This window comes from Atheta coriaria, unplaced genomic scaffold, assembly GCF_025399875.1.
Source record: "Atheta coriaria isolate IRGN ID8LTWV9N9 unplaced genomic scaffold, Caltech_Dcor_3.1 hic_scaffold_4_pilon, whole genome shotgun sequence".
Taxonomy (NCBI): domain Eukaryota; kingdom Metazoa; phylum Arthropoda; class Insecta; order Coleoptera; family Staphylinidae; genus Dalotia; species Dalotia coriaria.
In genome coordinates, this window is record NW_027045446.1 from 10404799 (window position 1) to 10428936 (window position 24138).

General features: G+C 43.0%; 1 protein-coding gene across 3 annotated transcripts in view; it reads right to left on the reverse strand.

The window, feature by feature from the left end:
• The window catches only part of zfh1 (Zn finger homeodomain 1), a 119352-nt gene that overhangs the window by 33322 nt on the left and 61892 nt on the right, over nt 1–24138 (reverse strand). For 2 of the 3 annotated variants that reach the window (XM_065301003.1, XM_065301004.1), the window contains one exon: nt 488–742. The exons of the other annotated variant lie outside the window; for it this stretch is intronic. In XM_065301003.1, the coding sequence (XP_065157075.1) occupies nt 488–742 (255 nt within the window). The remainder of the gene's footprint in view (nt 1–487; nt 743–24138) is intronic. 3 annotated transcript variants of the gene reach the window in all.

Below are 24138 nucleotides of genomic sequence, written 5' to 3' on the forward strand. Positions count from 1 at the left end.
AAACAGACAGACATTAGCTCTGATAAACGATTATGTATTTGGTTGCAATCCAGCAGGCTATGACCTTATGCGCCTCGTCATCTCGCGTTTTTGGCAAGTGAAGAAACAACGATTCGTTTAATTTTATTGCCCGTATTTATGCGGGATACTAATGATGTGCGCATGGAGATTTTCGTTGAATCAATTTTCGTATAATTACAAGGCTAGTATTCTCGATGTGAGTTTCTCGGGAGGGTTTCCTTGAGGGATTTCGCAATTCGCCTCAATTGACAAGCGGACAGCGGTCAGTGAAGTACATGTACAAACATTTTGATGCCTCCCCGGAGACGGTTAGCTTTCATTAAAACCAGATATAAATTAACCGAAGAACATTTGACCGAAAAGAGAGATGTTATCACATTGCAATATATAGGACGATCCCCGGGGACCGCTCGACTCGCGGCTAATATAACTCGAATAAAATGCTTGAGCAGAAAGACAAACTCACCGTTTTCGTTGGAGCGGGTGGTATCGACGGATTCGGGATAGATGACAGCTGTATCACTGCGCTGCAAGTACACTTGCAGATCCTGCTGCTGACCAGAGACCTGTTCAGGTGGTTTATGGGAGTTTTGGTTCTCTGTTGTCAGTTCGTTGTGGTTGGTGTCGGGACTCATTGAGGACGCCGTTGCGGTTTCTGCGATCTCGGTTAGAATCGAATTGTACTGCGCGGAGCCTTCGGCCGCATTGGTTTCCAACTCAACTGAAACAAACAAGGCATTAATTAATAAAAATATATTTGTTATGTTCCAATAAGCGTGCGTGCGTAGTAGTAAAGAGCGGAGGAGAAAGCTCCAAGAAAATGGGAATATTTTAGCAACGCGCGCGTGCACTGATGGGTAAGGGAGGATTGTGCCCAATCCCATTTGATTATGCGAGGACACGCGTATGAGCCAGCAGACGACGTCCGATGAGAGCGGCCACGATACCGTCACAGGACGCTTCGACACGAATTCAATCATATTTTCCATCTTCACGTAGAAATAATAATTTAGCGTGCAAAGATTGCCCTCCCGCGCATTCATTTAACTAACTCGAGCAGATCCCAAGGATAAAACCGATAGTCGACATTAGAAATGGAATGGCTTCGTTAGTTATTCCATGTTAGGAGAAGGAGTAATCTTGGATTAGCAACGTCCGATTCTTGCTTGAAGAGGAGATTCCTATGCATAGCACTTACCACTCTGCGGCGAGTCGTACGCGCAAACAAAAAGAAACGTACATTAATTTAAATAATTTTGAAGCCCCCACAATACCCACACACCAGTATGACATGCCGTATTAAGTAGATGGAATTTATGTCCCTGAAAACTTTATAAATCTTCGCCCATATAAGTAGAAAGCGTTTAGCAAGTCAAATGATTCCATGTATATGCGGTGCCATGCCACCACAGGAAAAGAGAGGAGGAGAGGAGAGGAGGCGGTTAGAATCACTGCTGATGGATATGCCCCAACGCTAAACACTCGACCAGCCCCACGAGGATGAGGATGAGGATGAGATTCCGTCCACATATCCACCCTCACCGCGCGCACACGTCGTCAAACACGCAAAATAAGAAATAGCGGTTTTGGAATATGACAGCACAGTGAATCAGTAAGGAGGCATAAATATAAAATATTGATGTGTGATTGTAAAATATCTCCGGTGCGATTCGCACCCACTTGGAAATAGGATGATGCCCTGGGTGCAAACACGCAGGAACCAATAAAAGTATATTGCGGACACAGTGACACAGCACCCAAAACCCAAGTGCGTGCGTGTACACCGCTATCCGCACGCCCGCAGACCCGCTGGTAAAGAGTCCATAACCATAATTCATCTTCAAAGGTCGATCATCCAACGCAAACCCTAGAGCCGCGCGTGTGCACCTATACCTTCTTGCACGCCAGCCATCAAATATCTGATGATATCCTCTGGTCCCGAGAGATTTTATGAATCCATGCGGAGGCACGGACCAATCTTAATATAATATATAAAATCCTATCACCATCAACAACACACGACCACAAACAAATCGAAAACTACGTGCAAACTCGCCAATATATTACGGCGACATTAATATCTGCGAGAGAAGAAAAACATCGGCACATCACTTTTTAAAATCCAATCTTCCGCCTTCTTCAATCTTCGAAGTAATAAAAATAATATATACGTATAAACCTGGCAGACTCCACCAACTCAACTCGGTGTCAATTGCAGTTTTATGTATTCTTATTTTTGCGACGCCACTGTAAACGCCGGAACAGCCCCAGCTTGAGGGATGAGGGAGAGCAAGAAGAAGAACAACACATAAATAAATTTTCCCCGTACAACGAAAAATACAACCCCGGTGCGCGTTTGATTACAACACTTTAATTCAATATCGAAGTATGCATAGAATTTATGCTGGCTCTTAAATAATACGCCGAAGAAGCGCGTCTCAAACTTTTAATCAATTTTCGAACATGAAAAAGATTCTTTCGTTCTTTCCGTGGCCGGGGCAGGAAAAAGGAAGGAGAGGAAGGAAGGGGTCCGCGGCCAGGAGACACAGCGGCCCCCTGCGATGGTTATTATTCGTGCGGGAGGTTTCTTTCTTTCCGTTGGTCGCTCAAGGCGGAGACGCAGCGCAAAGTTATAGGAAGCGGTGCACAAAAAAAGATATGGACTGCACCCGCCGCCACGACGGCCGCAGCAGCCAGAAAATTTGCATTTCGTTTGCGCCAACACCACGCCGTCCACCCCGAAATGTTGTAACAACTCTCGTTGTTGCGGCAAAGTCGTATCATCGTGTTTACATACAAATCAGTTTCGAAGAGTCGTGAGCATTCGGCGTTCGGGGCCAAATCATAGATTTCAGCGATTACCGGCTCTCGCAATTGCGATTTTTCATTCTTGGCACCCACAATAAATGTAATTATTTGAGGAGATGGCCAAGGACAATCATCCAAAACTTTGCTCGTAGTGGAAAAGTTGTCACAGCGCGATTAGAACGACGTAAAACCCTGCGCGAAAACATTTAATCTACTTATTGGATCAATTCGGCACATTGTGTCATATTAATAGCGACAGACTGGCAACAAAAAAAAAAACTAACACACAGTTCAGGGGATCAATTGGATTATGGCGCGCATGATGTGAAATTATTAAATTAAAAGAAAGCGCACCCCTTGGACCATAGTTCAGTAGTAGGGAAGTAAGTAGTGCTTTCATCGGGGTTGCAACACTAACTTCGCTTATTTACGGTCGTTTGCCCATCGTCGAGGGGTTGGTCATTAGAAATATCATTTTTCATAATTAATTTCCCAACCCTCTTCCTAGATTTAAGGTGCATCATGCTCAGTGACTCCGTTGGTTGAAACCTTTTAACCTTTTGTTTAATTCTTTTTGGAAATTGATAGATGATCTGTTAGATCTGCACCTTCTTCTTCATGATGCATTTTAACACCTTTTTTTTATCGGCGCCCGAGTTTTTTCCCGAAAAGTGACGCGTCGAGTCCAAAGGGAGGTAAAATATGATAGAACCTTCGGTGAGCACAAGCAGCACCCAAAGGAACAGCCGCTCGGAGCAGTATAATAATTGATGTGCGGTCCGCGTAAGATAGTTCTGATTGATGACGCGGTTATCTTGCGACCGTGTCCGGTTTACGATGACCAGCATATTGAGACTTCCTTCCGCAAACTGCCTGCTTGTCAGGCGTGCATATCGATGATGTTTTTGACTGTCACAACGACAAATCCTTTTTATTAATTCATTGATCTTTCGACGAAAATTGAATAAACAGTCATCTGCAATAGTGCACTACATGGAGAGGGGAATGGATAGAGATGATGTCATGTGTTGTGAAGCGGTGTCAGTTCGCGATGCGGTGACGCTGTTCTTTACGGACCAGTGCACTTCATGCAGCGAGTGGACACCGTGTCAAAATGTTCGCGTCACAGACTCAGCGCGCATTTACTCTTCTTCAAAATGTCTGACTCTACAAATGTCAAAATATCCTCCAAGAATATATCCAGTTATATTGACGAAATACTTAATTTAGATAAAGTACCTCGTGTAGATGAAGTCGTCCGACGACCCGTATGCGTGCCAATTGAAGCAATCAACGGAGGTAGCCACACAATGCGATAATAATAAACGCTCACCCACCACGCACGCATACGGTGTGTGTGGCGTTTGTTCGTACGACAGCTGCAGGTATCCGGGAGCGGACGGAGACTAATCAAAACCAATTTAGACACTCTTAATACCTATTAGCCAAACGCATCAGCAGCACCAGTAGTGAACCCGTATGATCCACGTACGTAGACAATGTCGTCTCGTGTGTTCACCATGGGGGCACCTCGATGAACTCTCCATCCTCATATTACTTCAATTCACCTTCAATTAGTGTTTTAATTCGAATTGTATTGTTCTTACCCCTTGGACCAACCGATGTAATCAAAGATAAGATAAAGGTCCAAGTCCAACAGTTGGTCCAATGTGGGTTAACGTCCGAAGTGAGGTGAAAATAATCTAATTATTACCAGAGGGTATTGTAAAGAATTAAATGCCACACGGGGCTAAATGTCGAATGCGTAATGTGAGAAACAAAAAAAAAAATGCGAATCAAAGCTGAACAGCTTTCGCACCCCGGTCTATTGTTGTCGGCGTCATTGTATGTCGGGGACACTCACTCGCATTGGGGTTAATATGTTTTAGCCGCGTGTGCCATGGACTTCTTATTCAGTATTGCATATTTGGAATTATAACGTTCGCGACATAAATCACAATTAAACGTGTAGCTACGAAGGGGGTGGCGTATTCAACGTTTGACATGTCGCATCCCCGACATAAATATAAGTATAAACAACATGACTTTGCGATCAGGGTCGAACTGTGTGTCACATTGGTGTATATGGGATAGCATTGAAAGGCCGACACTGTTGTAGACGAGTATCACCCTAGGAAGCTCGGAAAAGAAGAGACCGGTCGGGCTCAGTTATGGTGTATTATGGAATCAGTGATGGTCGAGTGGTCGCGTGGCTTTTACAATGTCACAAGCACGAGTTCCCATCGATGCATCCTTTCAGCGGCGAGCAGGGAATAGAGGAGAGTTGGAAATGCGTGCGCCTCGTCCATGACCGACTCCCGACCGACTGCAACGGAAAGGACCATCAACTATGATGAATCGCCTTCTGCGCTAGTTGCGCGCTCGTTCAATGGAATGCACACACGCGCGCGCGCGCTGATCTGGACAAGTGAAAAGACAATGCAACAAAACAAGTGGCGAAAGTTTTATTTAATTGTCGAAGAGACTTGGAGCAAATCACAACTTTTTTTCTTTTCCCCGAAAGAAAAAAAAAGTGGAAATGTATCCCAATGAGTAATAATTAATGAAAAGCGAATAACTCTTGGAGTATTGCAGGGAATAAATCATATTTAATGCGAGATCATGTGCGGTTGCAGGTGTTTACTCGCCTTGCCAGGGATATCGAGAGCCAGTTACATGTATTACCTGCCAAACCAACATGTGCCGGTGAAATATATGCTCGTACGTCGTAAGTGTTGCGCGGGTGTAATGTATGCGAGAGTACACACAACATACGCTGTTATAGAAAGTAAACAGACATTAGCATATACACGATTCGTGGTCCAGCCGCTCGTATCCTTGAGGTTGAGGATGAGGTGCAGAAATGGCGTGCGATAGACGTGTGCGCACGTCCAGTTTAAGTGACGTCCAAGTCCTGGTCCCCCTTTCCGTAGGGAGGCCCACTCGCACACCTAAAACGTGTATACGTATGCTTTAGGGGTGAGGTGCACCCCTGCAGAACAAATCGGTGTATAACGGTGCGCGATCGTGTGGCGCACGCTTGCCGAGGGTCGGATTAATCTACATGTCTGATTGTTAGCGCTGCTGACTAACGCGTTCACGTTCAATTCGAAAACGTTTCACTCACGACAGCCATGAAGAATCTCCCGACTTTGGATGACCAAACACACCATCGCATTATTGGATTTATTTCGTCCGCATACGCACGTGTATTGTGTATATCCGCATCGACGATTCACGCGCTTATTCACAGCCGATGATTTTTATCTATAAATAAATGCGCATTATTTTAATTTCCATTCAGCTTCATTTTGCGTCACATTAACATTTTTGATTGACGTTAATCAATGCATTATTTTATAATAATATTATACGTAAAATTAATTAGAAATAAAAAGTCGCCATCAGTGTGGGAATCATCCTCTCTTCACTTGTGCGCCGAATTTTAATGAATCATTGTACGTGCACGTGTCGATAGAATTACGATAACAACTTGCATGCAGTCACGTGCGCTAAGGTGGTGGCCATGTGGAGTGCGAAACGAAAGCGACATCAATCAACCTTAAAGAGAAGATAACGAAGTTTATGCTCTCAGCATGATGTGCGCACGGTATCAATTCGCCACACAGTTTCCGCCATTGCACAACAATGAAGCAACTATAATGCACGATGCTTTTATATAGCCGCGCGCGAAGAATAAGCGAAAATATATCGCGCAGCAATATTTTATTACACACGTACTCATTACATTAGTGTATAAATAGAAAATGGCCATTATACGAAAATGTCCGAATGGCGATTCACACTTATTACGAAGATATATCTTCCATTGCGTACGGAGTAATTGTATCGATAATGTACGGAAGCGGAACTTCCAGCTCATTGCACCAAGAATAAAACTTGAGCTTCATTATACATAAATTTAATGAACGTGATCCGGTGGACGAGAAGCACAATGAAGAAGGTAGCGCTGGAGGCTGCATTTAACTGGGCGGCGACTCCACCTCGAGGTGGACCCGCACGTATATATCACATTGTATACCACCTATTATATTAAATCAACGAGTGGCCCCGACCGCCGAGCCGCTGAAAGCTTTTCAAAACAGCGCCAGCGAGTTCGACCCGCAAGAAGTTGCTCGCCGGATACTCGACTCGCCTGTGTATCATTATCACCTCGGACGAACAAAGGAGATGAAGTATGGGTGAATAGTCCAAGCCGCAGAAAAAAAAACGAGCAGAGAACTGCATTAGAAGTCAGAAGAATATACACACACGCACACACTATTGCAGAAATACAATATGAGAAAAAGGCCCCGGAAGTGGATTCGTGTGGGTGGCAGTGCGCGCGGGGGAAATGGGGTTACGGTTTGTGATGTTTTCGAAATATGGTTTCGTTCCATTACATTAAATTATATACACCACTCGCTCTCACGTCTTAGACCCCGCGCTGGAATCATCTAGGCACAGACAAAGAAATCTACTAACATTGGAAAAACAATGCGTTTTTTTTTGTTTAGTTATTATTAGGGATCTGAATCGCGCGCTTGCATATAGGAAATAAAAATAATTTTTTACTACCGGCCATAACTCATGTTTATACATTCTCACTCTATAATCCCGTGAACCTCTTTCGGGCAACAAAACTTTCATACCAGTTTCCAACCTTGCTCCCATTCATAGTGTTACTCGGAACAAAGTTATGTCCGGAACTGCTGTTTCGCATAGATTTTTTATTTGTGTGTCAGTCTTTTAAATCAAAATCATAATCATCTAGTGGAGAGTTGGCAAACAAATATTCAACAAACTGTGAGGGGGCTTGGAATGGCGTGTTGGAGAATTGATGAAACAACTCTTCATCTAGGCATCTTTCCTGCCTGTTTTAGATAGCCGAGGGATCCGGTGGCGCGGCGGGAACTTGTCGAAGTACAAACAGTCGTCGGCCCGAGTTGACTTTCGGGTGCGGCGAAAAGGGGACACATCCGTTTGCGGACCACACAGATCACGGTAGTTGCGGTCAGACTTGCAAGACACTCGCAAGATAAATAACGATATCTATCCTAGCAAAACCGCTCTCTGTGCCCCCCGAAGCACGCGCCTTCTCAGCTTCTTCTTGTTTCAACTATAAGACGACGTCACTAATGACCCAAACTCGCAACGGCTGCGATATCACCATCCCCGGAAAGTATCGCCGGCTATATACGTGACAAGTCCCTTTTTAGTGACTTCAGTGATAAGCGGTCGCATGATAATAAAAATAATAATTTTATGGCCACTCATAAATATTTGCGCCCGGCGGATCGCAGTCAGCGTATTTTGATTAAATAGGCTGATACACACGCCCGGCGCCGTGAAAAGACGCAAACAGATCTCTTCTCCAACTATGCAGTAAATTAGTTATGTTCATTCGGGGCTATTATAGGCGCGCTATTTCCACAACCTGCGTTAAAATACCGAAATATCCGACGTTGCAATCTGCGAGCATATTAGGTAAAGCGAAGCCTGATGTGTCCTGTATGTGTGTGTATATCCTTTGTATCGCTGCGCGCGCTTATGAGTAGTAAACCAGGCGGCACGAGGAGGCTATGAGATTTTCATCAAGTATGCAAATGAAGGAGAAAATTACTTTTCCTATATAATCGTCATTATTTAGACATTGACATCGGCCCCGCAGCCGTGTGTGCGATGATCATCACATATTGCCGTTTTTCGGAACACGCCTTGATACCTCCTGCACGTCTAGTTTGCCTTTTCCTCTCCTGATGATCCTCCGCATTATGCAATGTACACATCCGGCCAAAAATTTCACAAAATTTACTCGAATCCAACGCGAAAACAAACATAATCCAAAAATATTTGGCTTCTAGTGTATAACGTATGAAATGCCGATACTAATACGATATGATGTGAGAGAGGTACGGCTCGCTGGCTTGCAGAACGAGACCCTGGGTTCCCTATCAGCCACGCAGGCAGATCGACACAATCTGTTGCGTCCTCTGCACTTGCCGTCCTTGCCGATGTTTACCTAATGGAGCCAAACGAGATCGTTACGGCGTTAGCGTCGGTTTGCTTGTACGTTGCGTTTTTTTTTTTTTAATTTCGAGGGCTGCTTGGTATTTGCCGTTTAATTCGACGTATATTTAATTAAACCTGACGACCGCATCGTTATGCAGACCATCCGTGGACGAATAGGGTTGTTCCACGGCTCGCAGCCATTACAATCGTCGTCCAGGCGCGGAAAATAATTAATGTTTGGGCGGAAAAATTTTCCAACCGCCGTGTGCGAAATTTAGGTCAATTAAATTTTTACAGTTTCAACCCGTAATGTTGGTAATTATATTCGTATTTCAAAACATTTACAACCCAACCATATGTGTAATATGTAATGTAATGTTTGAATGAGGAAAGATTTTAAGCAAGATATATTGTGTGGTGTACCGGTAGGGGGTGCAATAGAAAAACTCATTTAACCAGCGACCAGCGTGTCCTGCTGCTTTGTTTACCAAGCTCACCGTGTGTGCTGGTATTTAGCGGTATGGAAAAGAGCGCAAGCAAACGCTGACAACATGACATGACGGCTTAAAACCTGTCCTGCAACGACCTCCTTTCATTAACATTGGAAGCAAAACGTTTCAATAACTTCTAAACGTCCCACTGTACCTTTCCTCACTGCGAGAGTTCTCTTCATATCCGGCTCGGGAGCCAAACATGTTCAACCGCATTCCCCGCGGGTGAAAGGGGATGAACCGACTGACAGGACAGTGAGTGTGTTGCGCATGGTGTTTTTAACGTGTGGTCACGTGACGCGCTGGCCAGGACGCAGCACATAAAAAAACACCAGCGAAAGAGCACTAAAAAAGCTCGTATAAAATCATATCGTTCGCGAGAGTTGTATATCGAACTTCTCGCTACCCTTATCATCGCGTATCATATTGCCATCGCCGTATCGTACGAATCAATTTTCATTCGTCCGCCTTTATTCTACGCGCAGTATACCCAAACGAGGACGATCTCCACGCCAATAAAACTTGTTTCGATTCCCGGATATAAATTACCATCGAAACGTATGTATAATATTAGGGAGAGCGGACATAATATAAGCGATAAGACACAATAAAATCAAATATTAGATACACGATACAAAATGTCACACGAAATGATTTTTTCTTTATCTCTAGTATCTCCATGGTACAATTTTGATGAGGATATGATATAAATCTATTCATTTTACTATTTGCATGTAAACTAATCTCGGCGCTTGGTTTTTCGCTCAAGTGCCTCTGGAGTGCAGCAGCAATATTTTTAAGTTGTTCTAATAAACCAAGCGCGCAGTCGGCGAACGAAATGAATGCTGCATGTAATACGAGTTGGGTGTGTGTACTCGATGCAAATACAGCTTAAAAGTAGCATCTAGACTTTAAAATATTAATAAAGAAGCAAGTGGATGCAAAGATGCGCGCTGGCCAGTTCAGACGCGCTTCAACATTACACATTTCATGAGTTTATACACAACATGTATGAATGCGATGTTATACAAATCTCAATGTCAACAGAAAGTTGTACATGTACATCTATGACGCTTGAAATTCATAACATGGGTGTTATTCCAAAAATGTAAGAAAATAGGTTTTTGATTTTACAAGAAAAATGAGAGATTTGAGTGTAAATATGCAAAAGCATTAGAGAGAATAAAGAGGTCCATTCATAGTGGCCATAATGGGTCTTGTATTACACCTCCATTTAAAAATAACATCGCATTTATCTCAATAAGCCATGTGTGATGGTATAACATGGCAGAACTAACTAACAATATGCGCCGCTGCTGGCTGCCGGAGCGATAACGGTATAGTAATTACACGTGGTCATTTTAATTATAAAACAAAAAGGCCTGCGCGCCGGCCGCACACCGCCCTGCAAAACGATATGCACAAAAAGAGCCATCGGCGACGACGGCGCGGCGCGGTGCTAATCTGTTTTCTCTCTGGCACATCCATCGAGAGACCAGAGAACGGAAGGGTTTGCATGGCGCGTCGGCTTCGGCTTTTAATCGACACAGTGGTGGAAACATCACACTTCAAACGCGCGGTGCGGCGTTTTATTTTTTTACTCGCTGCGTCCGTCAAAGCGTAGCAGGTTTTCCTATTTACTGCGGCCGTCATATAAAAACACACGCGCGTATAAGTGTAATAACACTGCACTTGTTCTGTTTTTGGCTTCGTACTCAATCAATGTGCATCAAGCCACCACGACGAAAAAAACCGCTGCATATTTTTAAATTTTTTGCACATTTCGTGTATTAATTAGAAATATAACAAGAAAAAGATTTAATGATGAATACGGAAATTGGGCGTTCGTTTGATGTTCCAATCGTGCGTGAAAAAATCACCGTGACGCAAATCAAAGCATTTTGGCAGCCAGTAATAAATGTATAATCTACGAATGAATGCGTTTGGATTACCCACCGTTGCGTTCAGGTCTTATTAGAAGAGACTGATGCGAATATATACGCACAATATAAAAGAGCTTTTGTGGTCGCCGTTTCTGCGGTTCCCTATATATAATCATCATCAGAAATTAATATGAAATTCGCTCATGTATATGCAATTATACGAGCGCCGGATGTTTTCAGAGGCCAGGCCCAGCGAGAAAGCGAGAGAGGGTCCGAGTTAACAACGTATTATACACATTGGAGGTGGGAGAGGTAGATGGTGAAGAGGTGAAAGCCCTTTTCTCGAAGCGTTATTGAATGTTATGTTAGCTGGAGGCAATTTCATCATCAGCGTCATCGTCATCATCGAGCGCATCGAGAGCCAATATACACGTATCAACACGCCTCATGGTAATTGATCGAACAGGGCCGCTCAATTCATCAGACGCTTTTGTAATTAGACTTAATCACATGCTACAATTTTAATCGTTAAAATTGTTTTTTCGTAAAAGTTTCAAGGTGTGTTGGATTTCAAAGACGATGCATTCGAGTCACGGACGAACTCTGCAAATGGCAACGATTTGTAAAAGTCCGGCTGGAAAACAAATGCTCGCCGCCGTTGTTTGGAATGAAGGGGAAAAGAATGCGGCTGAAGATTGAGGAGAGCCCAAGCAAAGAAGGAAGCAGCCAGCGTACGCTCTCGCAGGGCGGAAAAAATGCATAGCGGCCCTGTGAGAAGAGACAATTTTCTGTTCCATTTGACGCCGTCAGTTATACACCACGACATTGTCCAAGTCTCCTACAAGTCCCTTGCGAGACGCGCACAGTCGAAGAAAAATGCCGCTTTAGGTGGCCTGGCTAATTAGACTCAATAATAATTAACGATCTAGAATAAATCACTATAAACGCCGCTTTAAAAACTCGCTTAAAGTTTTAATTTCAGAATCTACTCGGCGTCTGCCTGCCCGGAGCAGAGAAGATTTTTTTTCGGTTTTTGTTTTGTTTGTTTTTGGGTGGATGGCGTTTGTCGTGGATTTATCGAATGTAATTTAAAATATATTCGCTATCGCCGGAGCATAATATCTTCTTCTGCAATGGCAGCGCGCATAAAAAAGGCCGAATGTATCCCTTCGCAGGAGAAAAAACAATACCTTAAAAACATACATACAATAAGTTGAAAAAACTACGCACACAGGATGACGGCTTCACGCTTAAGAAGAAATGATAAACGCAGCCGACTGGGGTGCGAGACTCCCAGAGATTGTTGATGTTATCGGTTACGTTAAAGTTAAACTATACCCCAATTCGACGCACACACAACGTCGGGAATTGCTTTGAAAAAACTGACGCCGAAACAATAAAAACAAATTGCACAGAGTAAAAAAATACAAAAAAATGTAACACGCAGGTAAAATTCTAACACTTTCAGGATGTAGAATGTAGTATAATATAAATTTTATTATATTTATACGTTCGAAACCCATAAAACGTCGAAAAAGTCCAAAGTGGGTGAAGTGAGTGCAGTGTGTTGTTTTTTTATAATCTGCCGAAAAGCAAACAACGACTAAATGCAAGTTTACGACTTTTAAATGTCCTCTCTCCTCCCTGCCGACCGTTGAGTCAGTAGTGGCGTTTGTTCTCTGCTTCCTTCGTCGCTCATCCGCAGCCAAACAAAAATTTTATACACAATGACTAGTATTCATAACGAACACGAACACGCCGACGGTGTTGCTGCACTAAATGTAAAATCCCCAGAAAAATACGAGACCCAGCTTATTTCTCGAATAAAAAACCCGTTTATGCACGAAAACCTCGCGCGTTACAAGATGGAAGCTTCCATCGGAAGAGCGGATGAATATCAATGAACAAAACGCTCCCTGTGTGTTGGTTTCACACTACGAATAAATTTCTACTAGTGGACGACGTGGAAGTTGAGTTATGCACTTGTTTGACCCCGGCTGGTGTGTTTTTTTTATTATCAAGTTATGTGGGTGTATCCTTAATGAGTTTACCAACACTGCGATTACGAGACAACCCTGAAATTCAACATAACATGCACATCCGGAGTTGACTGATAGTTTAATGCAACAAGATCTCGGAAATGAGACAGTTGAGACACAGCGAAACAAAAAACCTGTGTGGAAATCGCCTCAAGGTACACCTACTATACCCAAGCGATGTTTCTGTGATTAATTCTCCATTTTCACAAGCGCGCTCGCTCGCATCTGTCAGCTGAAGCAAGGAAAACAAAAAGTAATTGTTACGAGATGGCACACAGCTCCTAATGGAAGAACAATGCCACACTTTGCCCCATCATTTGCAGTGGGAAAACCGGAAAAGTATTCTCGGTTCGTATTTGTTGCGTTGTGGTCTGAGGGGTAGCGAGAATACGATCGGAGATTGGCGTTCACCTGGAAGACGAGTCCTACGATTGGCGGAAGACATCGCAGGCCGAACCCAACCTGGCACAGGTAGTCAAACGCAGGTGGAAATGCTCGGATTGGTCGATGTGGCGTGGAGCGCCCACGCATTCGCTTCTTTCTCTCTAGGATGCGCGAACGCACCGGTTCTACCTGTGGCGGACAGCGGCGCCTGAACAGGTGCGCAACCAGCAGACTTGGAAGAGCGCGCTCCTCCTCGTATCGATCCTCGGCAGGTACTACCGCGCCTGCCATTGGCTGCCAACCGACCAGGCGCTGTCGCTAATACAATTCGCAGACTTTTAATGCGCCACTCGGTAAGGATTAATAACATACGCCGAAGAACGGAAGAGGAGGAGGAAGAGGTGTACACCTAGGGGGGCGAATGTATCGGAAACTGACTCATCGAGGGGTAAGAGATTCTTTTCAATGCATGTGAATCATCCAGGATGTGTAAGTGACCCATGGAATGTCAACTCTTCAAGAAAAAGACATATGTAGAAAAGCGCCACGTGCGGGTGGGTATGAAATTAAACAATTCCTATAGTGCTCAAATAAAATATGCACTTAATTTCGCAGTGGAGGCAAATGTTTGAAACGTAATACAGCAGATGAGTATAATAGAACCTGCTCTTTGTATGCACAGCGGAATTCATTTCAATACACCCCGTTTTCGGGCCCGGGTGTTTGTTTTCACCAAGTCGATCCAACGAAATTCATAATAACGCATATACAAAACTTATTCATTCAGTTATACTGTTGCTGTGTTACAAGCAGCAACAGCAGAAGAAGAAGAAGAAGAAGGACGAATTGTAGAAAAGTTAAAGAAGTCTGAATTATCCTCCTTTGTGCATCGAATCCAAGATGAGAGACGTCCGCATGTTTTACTAAATAGACGGGACTGTTAAATATTATTAAATTAAGAAGAAACGCCGGCATTCGAGCGTAAACTACAAACTGCGAAATTCCTCCTCTCCTCCTTCAACTAAAACAACGGCCGAACAAAACGAAATAAATTAATATAAGCCGTAACAAGACGACGATGGAAAAAAAACACAGGAATATATATACAACGCAGCAGGAGTGACGGAAACTCGGCGCGCAGGCAAACCACGGAACGGTGAGTACGCCAGGAGGCCGAAATAAACGAGGCGCGACGCGTTCGTGTAGTACTACTCTACTCAAATATAAATGAAGCACACGCCTTGGTGTTTTATTGTAAAATGCATGAGCTCACCTGCATCGAGGGCCGTGATACATTTTTCACGCCGGCGAGAGAGGGCCACATGTGCCAGCTATCTATACGCGAGGCGCGCGCGATATGTCGTCCCATATGGTTTGTTTATTTGGTTTTTATTCAGTGCCACAGTGGCAATATCATCCCACGGGAGCCTATCGTGTGGTTCTTCTTATACCTCTCCCGTCGCTGTGCAGACTGGCGTGTTACCTATTCATAAGCTCTCATCCACATCGATCTCACGAATAATGCTTGCTTGGGTGATGACTCCATTTCGAAATAAATATTAAAACACCACACGCTGCAGGGGCTACAGATGTGTACGGAATTGACAATTTAAAAAGTTTTAAATTAAACCTTGGATTGTTTGAGCGTTCAACGTTTTATGGTTACGTAGTGCGCAAGAAAATAAGTATGAGAGTAGTATATTTAAGATAATATTTTGGTTTCCGTATCATCTCGCTGCGTGGCGTGCTGATGGGTGTTCCGCTCGAAAAGTTTCGCTGCTCCCCGGCGCAGTCGGAAGATATATTTCTGCGCGCTGCGGTATAATGACATGGTGTAATTGCCTCTAATTACTTGTAAAATTACCTTGTGGCATAAAAGATGGCTGATGGCTGGCACTCGTTTGGCGCAACGTTAAAGCGCCGCAAAGTTTTTCGACGAGAGAGTGCGAGCAGAGTGGGTATATTCAAGTTAAACGCGGCGGTGGTATAGTAAAAGTGGCGAATCTGTAGGAAATGAACCCGTTCGCCGTTCAAGCCCCGGGCGCGCAACCAACTCACACCCCAAAAGTGGATTCACCACCATCTTCGTCGCGCGTTTCTTACGCGCGAGCCAAGGCCGCCCTCGCATTCCATCATAAATAAATATACCGTGCGGGCGGTGGCGGCGGCGGCGGCGGCGAATCGCTAATGTTATTATTTCTTCGGCGTAGCGGGCGCGCCACGCCGTCGCTGTGTGTTTTTATTAAAATATTGAGCTTTAATTAAAACTTTTAAACGTTCTATTACATTACTCGCGAAAATCTTAAATAAATTTAGCGACATGTTATAATTGCGAAAAGTGTTTCTGATATTGATCTTAACTCTTATACGCTTTTAGATCTTTTAGCTGTGTGTGTGTGTGTACAATTAAGGGTATTAACGTACGTCCAACAAACTGAAAGTTGTGTAAATGTGTGTGTGTGGGTATGTGTAACCCACGTCCGATGACTGGGCCAATGTCGTGCTGCCGTCGTACAGGAACACGGGTCCTGACATTAATTACCTATATCCGTGTAACGCGAACGATCGAACACAACCTGTCAATTAGACGGCATTAGTTGAGGATCACTCGTGTGCTTTTCCGATCCATCCCCGACGTTCAGGCATCAACTCACGCGGGCCCAGAGCTCGCCTCTACAAACTTTAGTGATTTGTTCGGTGTATAGCCATTCGAGCTCGAGAGCACTAATTGATGACCGCCACGTACACACGCGAACACACAGAGGCTGTGTTTCTACACAGGCGCTCGAATAGAAATGTCTTCTGGTGGGAGACCAAACCAGCCGAGTAAAGTTTTTATCTTGAAAAAGACAATATTCTTCGCCTGACTAATTTTATTGGTACTATTGGTAGTACAATGGATAGATTTATTCATTTTAATTAGAATTTTTGGCTCTTAACCCTCCATTGGAGGGTCTCAAGCCGCGGAAAGTATATATCGAGAGATGCGTCTGGTGGAGGCGGGCGCCGCACAAAATAATAACATAATTTTCGGACCTAGTTTATTGAGCAGCATTAATTTTCGCACACAGCCCTTGCTTTGAAGTAGCTCTGCTCTCGGATACTGTGTGTACTACAATGTGTGCGTCTGCGAAATGAAATATTCGGGCAAACAAATTTAAAGCATTACAATGCGTTTTTCGGCGTGCGGGCGTGCGGGTGGAGGAGAGATGAGAGGGTATAGGAAGGAGGAGACCAGCCGTGTGCCAGGCTACGCGAGCATTGCGATCCGCGCGATTGCAGCCTGTTGGAATGTCGCCAATACAACTATCATCTCGATGTAGCTACTTTATGCTGTAATAGCGAATGGTGGGATAAAACGCTGCACGCTACTTAACTCAACACATCACTTTTTGCCGGACCGCCGCCGCCGTGATGTGCCAATGTTTCTCGGCACGAAACATCAAAACGTTCTCAACTTTTATTAAACGCTCACAAAGTGTAGTCGTACAACAACAAAAAACGCACATTGTACACACAACATTTTATCCACCACCTTATTCAAGAGTGATCAACGACACAAAACAGATGCACACAAGCAGCACGAGATGAGAAACGTTTTAAAAGTTTAAGTTAATGAAGGAATGAAAGACGGCGCGACACGGCGACAACGATGAGCGAAAACGGTAAATGAAGATAAATGATTGCGATATTGGATTAGGTTGATGATTTGAGCGCCGCGTGCGGAATGAGCTATGACTTTTCGCTTTTTGCCGTGATAGAACTGCGGCCCGAGATGCATTCCAAGATGACAAATGCCCATTGGCATCGGGAGCGCGGATAACAATCACCACGACGTCTCAGGGAGTTCGACGGGTCAATGATGAAGAAAGCTTTGGCACATCAGGCTGTGATTAGATCACCTCTCTTGCTGTGCAATTTTAATTCAAGTTGTTTACGTTCCTGCGTTGATCTTGATGGGTAGATTAAGAGTGAAATTCGAAAAATAACTTTTATCGACGTTTTTTGATATTGAATATCTTCTAACCTTGAAGTGCTTGAATTTAACAAATAGCAGATTATGAAAGATTGGAAAATTCTCTATTAGATTAGAATATAAAATATTTAAATATCGTAGGGTAAACTCGTGAAAAATGTGACTAAAAGTGCTAAAAATTGAAATTTTTCAAATTTTGATTTTTTACAATTGCGAATATCTCGGAAACTAAAAGAGATAGCAACCAACGAATTGTTGGTTATCAAAGATTGGAAAATTCTCTATTAGATGAGAATATAAAATAATTAAATATCGTAGGGTAAAAGGGCGAAACATGTGACTAAAAGTGCTAAAAATTGAAATTTTTCAAATTTTGACGATTTTTCAATTTTTCAATTGCGTATATCTCGTAAACTAAAAGAGATAGAAAGGAACGAGTTGCAGAGTCTTAATCTACGGACAATTCTCTATCAAATAAGCTATTTTCGTCGGATTCTCCTGCAGTGTAATCAGTGATCAGTTACACTACCGCGTGTAAACTGCACACATGATTTTTTTGTTCCGTCGTTAACTTTTGAGTGTTTAAAGCGATTTGAAGAAATGTAGCAGTTGGAAAAGTTTACAGCAAAAGGTGGCCCCCATAACCATCCGCTGTGACCACTTGCATTGGTGGTAGTAAACCCCCTTTTTCCTCAAGTTCTGGTTTAATTAAAATGACGCTCTTAATATTTTTCAATTTTAAGCGGAATTAAACGGCTTGTTCTTAAATTTAGTATCTGCAAGACCGGCCTGCGGCGCGCACCACACCGGCACAGCTCCCGGGGAACGGAAGAAAAAGTGTGCGCCGCGCCAGCTATTCAGCGAAGGCGCACTCGCGTTTTATGATCCTTTTCCTCCTCGTTTCCTCTTCCGACATGATATGCGCGTGCAGCCAGCCGGTCGGCCTATCGCTGCTGCCGTCACTTTTTCTTCGTGCACATTCTAATCTCTCGCGGCAACCGTTCTCCTGCGTCATTAATTGAAAACATTGTTTCTTTCGCGGTCCGCAATTAGCGCCCCAGAGTTTCTCTCTTCCGGGGGCGCGCACGTCGAGAAGACCCCGTCAACACACCATCAGAGCCTCATCTACATGACGATGAGGATGAGGCGAGCGAGGACAAAATGCCACAGCATCGATCGATACTAGCCCCCAAACCAAAACATCGGCTTCTTTAATCTGCACTTATTATCATTCCCGGTCCATATCAATCAGAAAGCGTGAGCCTCTTTCGCTGGAGCTCCGGCTCCTCATCAGTATTCCAGCGGGCTGTGTTCGGAACGCCGCAACGCTTAACGACGCCAGGCAATGTTTGGCTTTGACATAACCAGTTAGTCCGTATTAATAACTTTGCTCGAGTTTTGCGAAAGAAAAAGGCGAATATAGAAAAATGACATAATTTTTTCCCCGCACCCTTTACATTTTTTATTCGACTGTGTTGGAGCAGCTTGTGGTGGTGGTCCCATAGTTGCACGCCGCCTGCTAAACAAAATTGTTCCACCCAGTTGCCGACTTGAACGCTCGTTCGTATTATATTTAGTTAAAAACATCCCACAGCACTTTCTTGAAAGGTAGTGGAGGCTGTGGAGAGAGAGCAATGTGCATGCCGACGACAGCGAACTAAATTGAAGTATTATACATTCATTACACATGACAGGGCATTAAGCAAATGAGTTTCAATTCTTTGCTCATTTCTTTATAATAACCTTTCGCGGAAAAACGCTGATGTAAAAAATTACGCATTTCAAATGCACACAACTTTAAAGTTACTGTTTTTATCGGAATGAAAACCTCCTTTTAAAAATCCACTTTACGATTCACATTACATTTAACGTCTCCTATCCGCAGTTTACCTCCAGCGACATAGTAAAAATCAAAACCCCGGTGTTCGTTACTTCCTAGGTAGTACCGATAGAGGTGACATAAAGAACCCGCAAAGATAAGACTGCCATATAATATAAAATGGCGCGCGCGGGAGAAGCACGCATACGTAATTTGATTTCCTGCCTCGATGCATATATTTACTTATTATGCCCTATATAATATAGGCATACACACTATCGCCCTGAACGAAAACACGATAAATCAGATTTTAACACCAATGCACTGCGTGTTTGCAAAAAAATCCTATGTTGGAGATGCGATATAACAACCGAACATACAATTTATTATTCGTTGTTTTCTTGCGTGCATTATTATCCTATCGATATTTGGGGTATTACAACCCCAGCTTGCATAAAAAATAATCTGATAAATTATCATTATACAACATCGCAAACGCAACGCATCGATTGTAAATTACTTCGTTTTCTCGGCAAGGCATCGACTATTGCTATTACATATTCATATTCATATAGGTCTCTGGCATTCCCTTCTGCGCGCTTTATGCGACTATGTTGTCGAATGGAGCGGCGATAAAAATTTAATATGTAGGCATAAAAATAAAATACGGCCGCGTTGCTTGTTTTTCACTTCTTTCTCACATTTTTCTTCCACGGATCGGCGTTTCGGCATAAATAATCACACACAGCCATTAATAAAAAAAATGCGCTCCAAAGAAATGAGAAAAACTAATTAATGTATTGAGGCGAAATATTAATACATTTATTGGTATTTCGCATGGTTGTGTGGCACCTATAACGTTTAGCAAACAAGACATAAAATAGCAACGTGTTGATACTCGTATGTTGCGCCGGCCACACAATAATCGATAGGTTTTATGATGCTAGGTAATATAATGTCGTTGCGAAGATTTATGTTCTACCTTAACTCTCATATCTCCGATATAATAAGAAATGATCTTTGATAATAATTGTCGCTCGTAAATAATATCCGTAATACGTTTACTTTCGCGGTGGGCGAAGAATAATTGTGTGTACAATGTGTGATAAGTGTGGAATTCATTCCCATGGCTATGCGTTTGATGACTCAAGAGTTTCAAGTGAAATATAAAATGAAAACAGACACAACACTCACTTAAATAAACATAAATGATGATAATGACGAAAACATCTGAGACTTAAGTGATTGACCTTTTTTAATTGAACTGTGTTGTTATAGCAACATTATATAAAAAATTTGCGGCGGGCGACAAAAATGTGAAAAATTGCCACCATCAAATTGTTCGCACTTTTTGGCAAAAATGAATGATTATATCGAAGGAGTTTGTCGTTTGCGTGACGCGATGGCAGGGGGTGGAACATTTCGCTACAGTTTGCGCGGACGGGCGGCCGAACGAACAAAGGTGGTGCCAACCCAGAACACAATGAGACTTTTCATTGTTTTTGTTCGCCGCCTCGCTCGGTGTGGTGGCGGCCGCGCGCTGTTTGATTCAGAGAAGCGCAACGCGTAGAAAACTGACAACCCTTCAAGCGATGCACACACAAGCAGGCGGCGGTGGCGGTGGTGGCGAGAAAGCGAGGCCAGCGAAATACGCAAGCGAGTGTACACCGACGCCGTCACCTCGCCGCCTCTCGTGCTCCCTTTTGTTTTTCTTTCGTTTCCCATCGTGATTTTAACGCTTATTTTTAATATGATGAATTTGGAGCTTTGTACTCCGCGAGGGGTTTAATTATTCGCGCCGAGCTTTTTACATTTATCTACCTAATTGTATTTCCTGATTATCCAGACATCAGCGCGAAACAATGAGGGCATTCGCACTCCTCAAGGCGCCATAATAAATCATAATGTTTTTTTCATCTAACGTTTTTGACTAGCGACGCCCTCACTTTTCATAACTGGACCTGCGGGCTCAGCATCAAAAGTTTTACATTTAATATCTACACTGAGAAGGTGCAAGTTGGGTATAAACACTAAAATTTATAATATTGCGTAATTAAGTTAAAAGAGGTCGTTGGTATTTATGGTTATTTCAGCATAATAAGAAAACTTTTTCGCAAATCATTCCCCGAGTCCATTATTTCAATATGCCGCACTGCCGGCAACGAAATTATGACACTGATAAGACGCTGGGAAAAGGTGGAGCTTTAATTGCTTAATTTCAATTCCAACTAGCGACCGCATTGGATTAAGAGCCTAAGAAAGGAATCATCGTTTTATTTTTTTGAAAGAAATTCGTTAAGCCAGGTCCCGAATGACACAAGGGGTCGACGTTTTAATTAAATTGTCAGAATCTCGGAGATTTCTGAGCGTGGCTTGCTGCTTGGTAAAGGTGCGCGCTTAAAAAATAATAAAATTTTAAGCAGATAGTTAAAAATAAAATGAAAGAAATACGCGATCGGTGTCGGTAGAAGAAAAAAACGCGCGCAAAGTGATAAAAGTTGCTGCTCATAATACCGTCATTATGCAAATGTTGAGTAATGCACGAATAACCTAGGCCTATTCGGGTACCGTCGTACCGTTCGAGTGGAAGCTGATGTTTTTTTTTTTTACTTTTTTTCCAACATTCGCGCTCTGTTTAGTATCTACAAGAAGAAGAAAATCATATGCAAATTAGCGAGTGAATAGTCGGTGAATATTTTTACAGTGTTTATAATTCGGGCTTTTATGGGACCGTTATATTAGCATAAAACTGAATCGAAACTCGTTTTAATGGGCCCGGCACCGCAGGAAAAAAAATACACTGCGTTATAACAACACAAAACACACGAAGCGGCGCGAGCAGAGAAAAAACTCGAACAAATCTAAAACAGCAACATTGATTTAGATTTGGTGACTTTTAGTCCCTCGAACAAGGTTTAACTGTAGAGCAGAGAAAAAAAAAACATCAGTCAAACGTCCAAGAAGGTAGTAAAAGTTTACAACTAAAACTTTATAATAAACAGCACACAACAACGGTGATCCTTGTCCGAAGTATGTGTCATAACCATAGTTGTAAAATCGAACAAGCAGCACGTTTATTTTCTCTTGTGTAACTCTTCGTCGCGGCCGGCTTCAGTTACAACAGATGTGCAACACATTTTCATGCAAGAGATATATAAGTATGCGCACTTTACAAGTGAGTAAACCGTTTATGCATATACACAACGTGGATAAAAACGTCCGCCAGCACCGTGTGAAGTTATACATTTGCGAAAATTATACTTCCTATGCACGGTTTTTAATTAACCATGAAGCTGACGGTTTGTTTAGTTATTCAGTTAGATGGATGCAAGAATAACAATCGACATCATTTCCTGTGTTACTTGTATTAAAGAAGACATAAAAATGACATGTTTGCAGTTTTACGGGCAAATAATTCATGAGAGCAAAACGGGGATATCTCGGAATGAAATTTCGTGTAGGTCCCCTACTCTTTGCTTTTGCTAGGTAAGGAGTGCAACAGGTGGGGTTTAAAGAAAAGCAGGTGGAGTCAGCGAACAGGTAAATCCGGTATATCTACTTCTACTACTCCAATGCACGCGCATTGAATCCCCCACGTTAAGCTATGAAAAGACCAATGAAACGATAACTTTTCCTCACAGAAACATGAGCTTTTGTTGAACAGGCCCCACATGGGTTCGAAATCCCAAGAAACAGGTTGATTGGCGTAAACGTACATCCGCATTCTTACAATTCTCGAAATCTAGGAAGGCGTCCAATGTCCAAAAACATACAAAAGCGGTGACACAATGCGACGTCCCCATATAAAGGTCCGAAAATACCTACTACACTATAAAAGCACCGCAAGCCATCCACAATGATAAATATTATTTTAGAAACTTTCGCAACCTCGCCGTCCAAACTTATACCATATAAAAATGCACAAACACGAACACCGTCGACGTCGACGGTTGGCGACTGATGAAAAAAAACAAGCAGCACGCAAAAAGTACAGTAAGTATGAAATGGTTGAAGTAAGAATGAGAACAAGGCCGGACACTGAAAGGCAGAAACGACGTCCGAGATAATAATGTTATTGTGATGTCCACTTCTTTCCGAGTTCAGTCCGAGTCGCCTTTTGTTGGATACAAGTGTTTTCAACGGAAATAATTCAAAAATTTTACTGGACGCCAGCGACCCGAACACATCAATATTCAAACTCGGTATGCAGATATTGTTTGCGGAAGTAACTTTCAAGTTTACCTACCGCGGAAATCAAACATCTGCATCTTGAGATATCATCCTAAATAAATGATCACCACCTCAAAATGTGAAATTTATCGGAATAAAAGTCCAGACATTTAGTTTTACGTCTCAATTACATCCCACAGCGGCTGTGGGAGCATTATAAAAAGTGTGAATCGTTTTTTTCGTTTCAAGGTGGCACCATACGACTGCGTGGAATAAGAGAAAAAAAAAGCCACAGCACGTTGAAAATTAATGGATATAAGATGACAGCGAGTTTTTTCGTCATCGCTGCTCCTCTTTGTCGCTCAGCGCAGTCTAAACCGATAATTAATTTGAAGCCCTGCGCACTATGCACGCCGTAGAAAAACAACTCGTCCATTAAGTCAGTAATATGAAGACTAACTAACGCACAGCGCGCACACAGCGCCATTAACAGGTTCACGATTGCGTCAACGCCAGCGAGAAGAAAGAGGAGAGC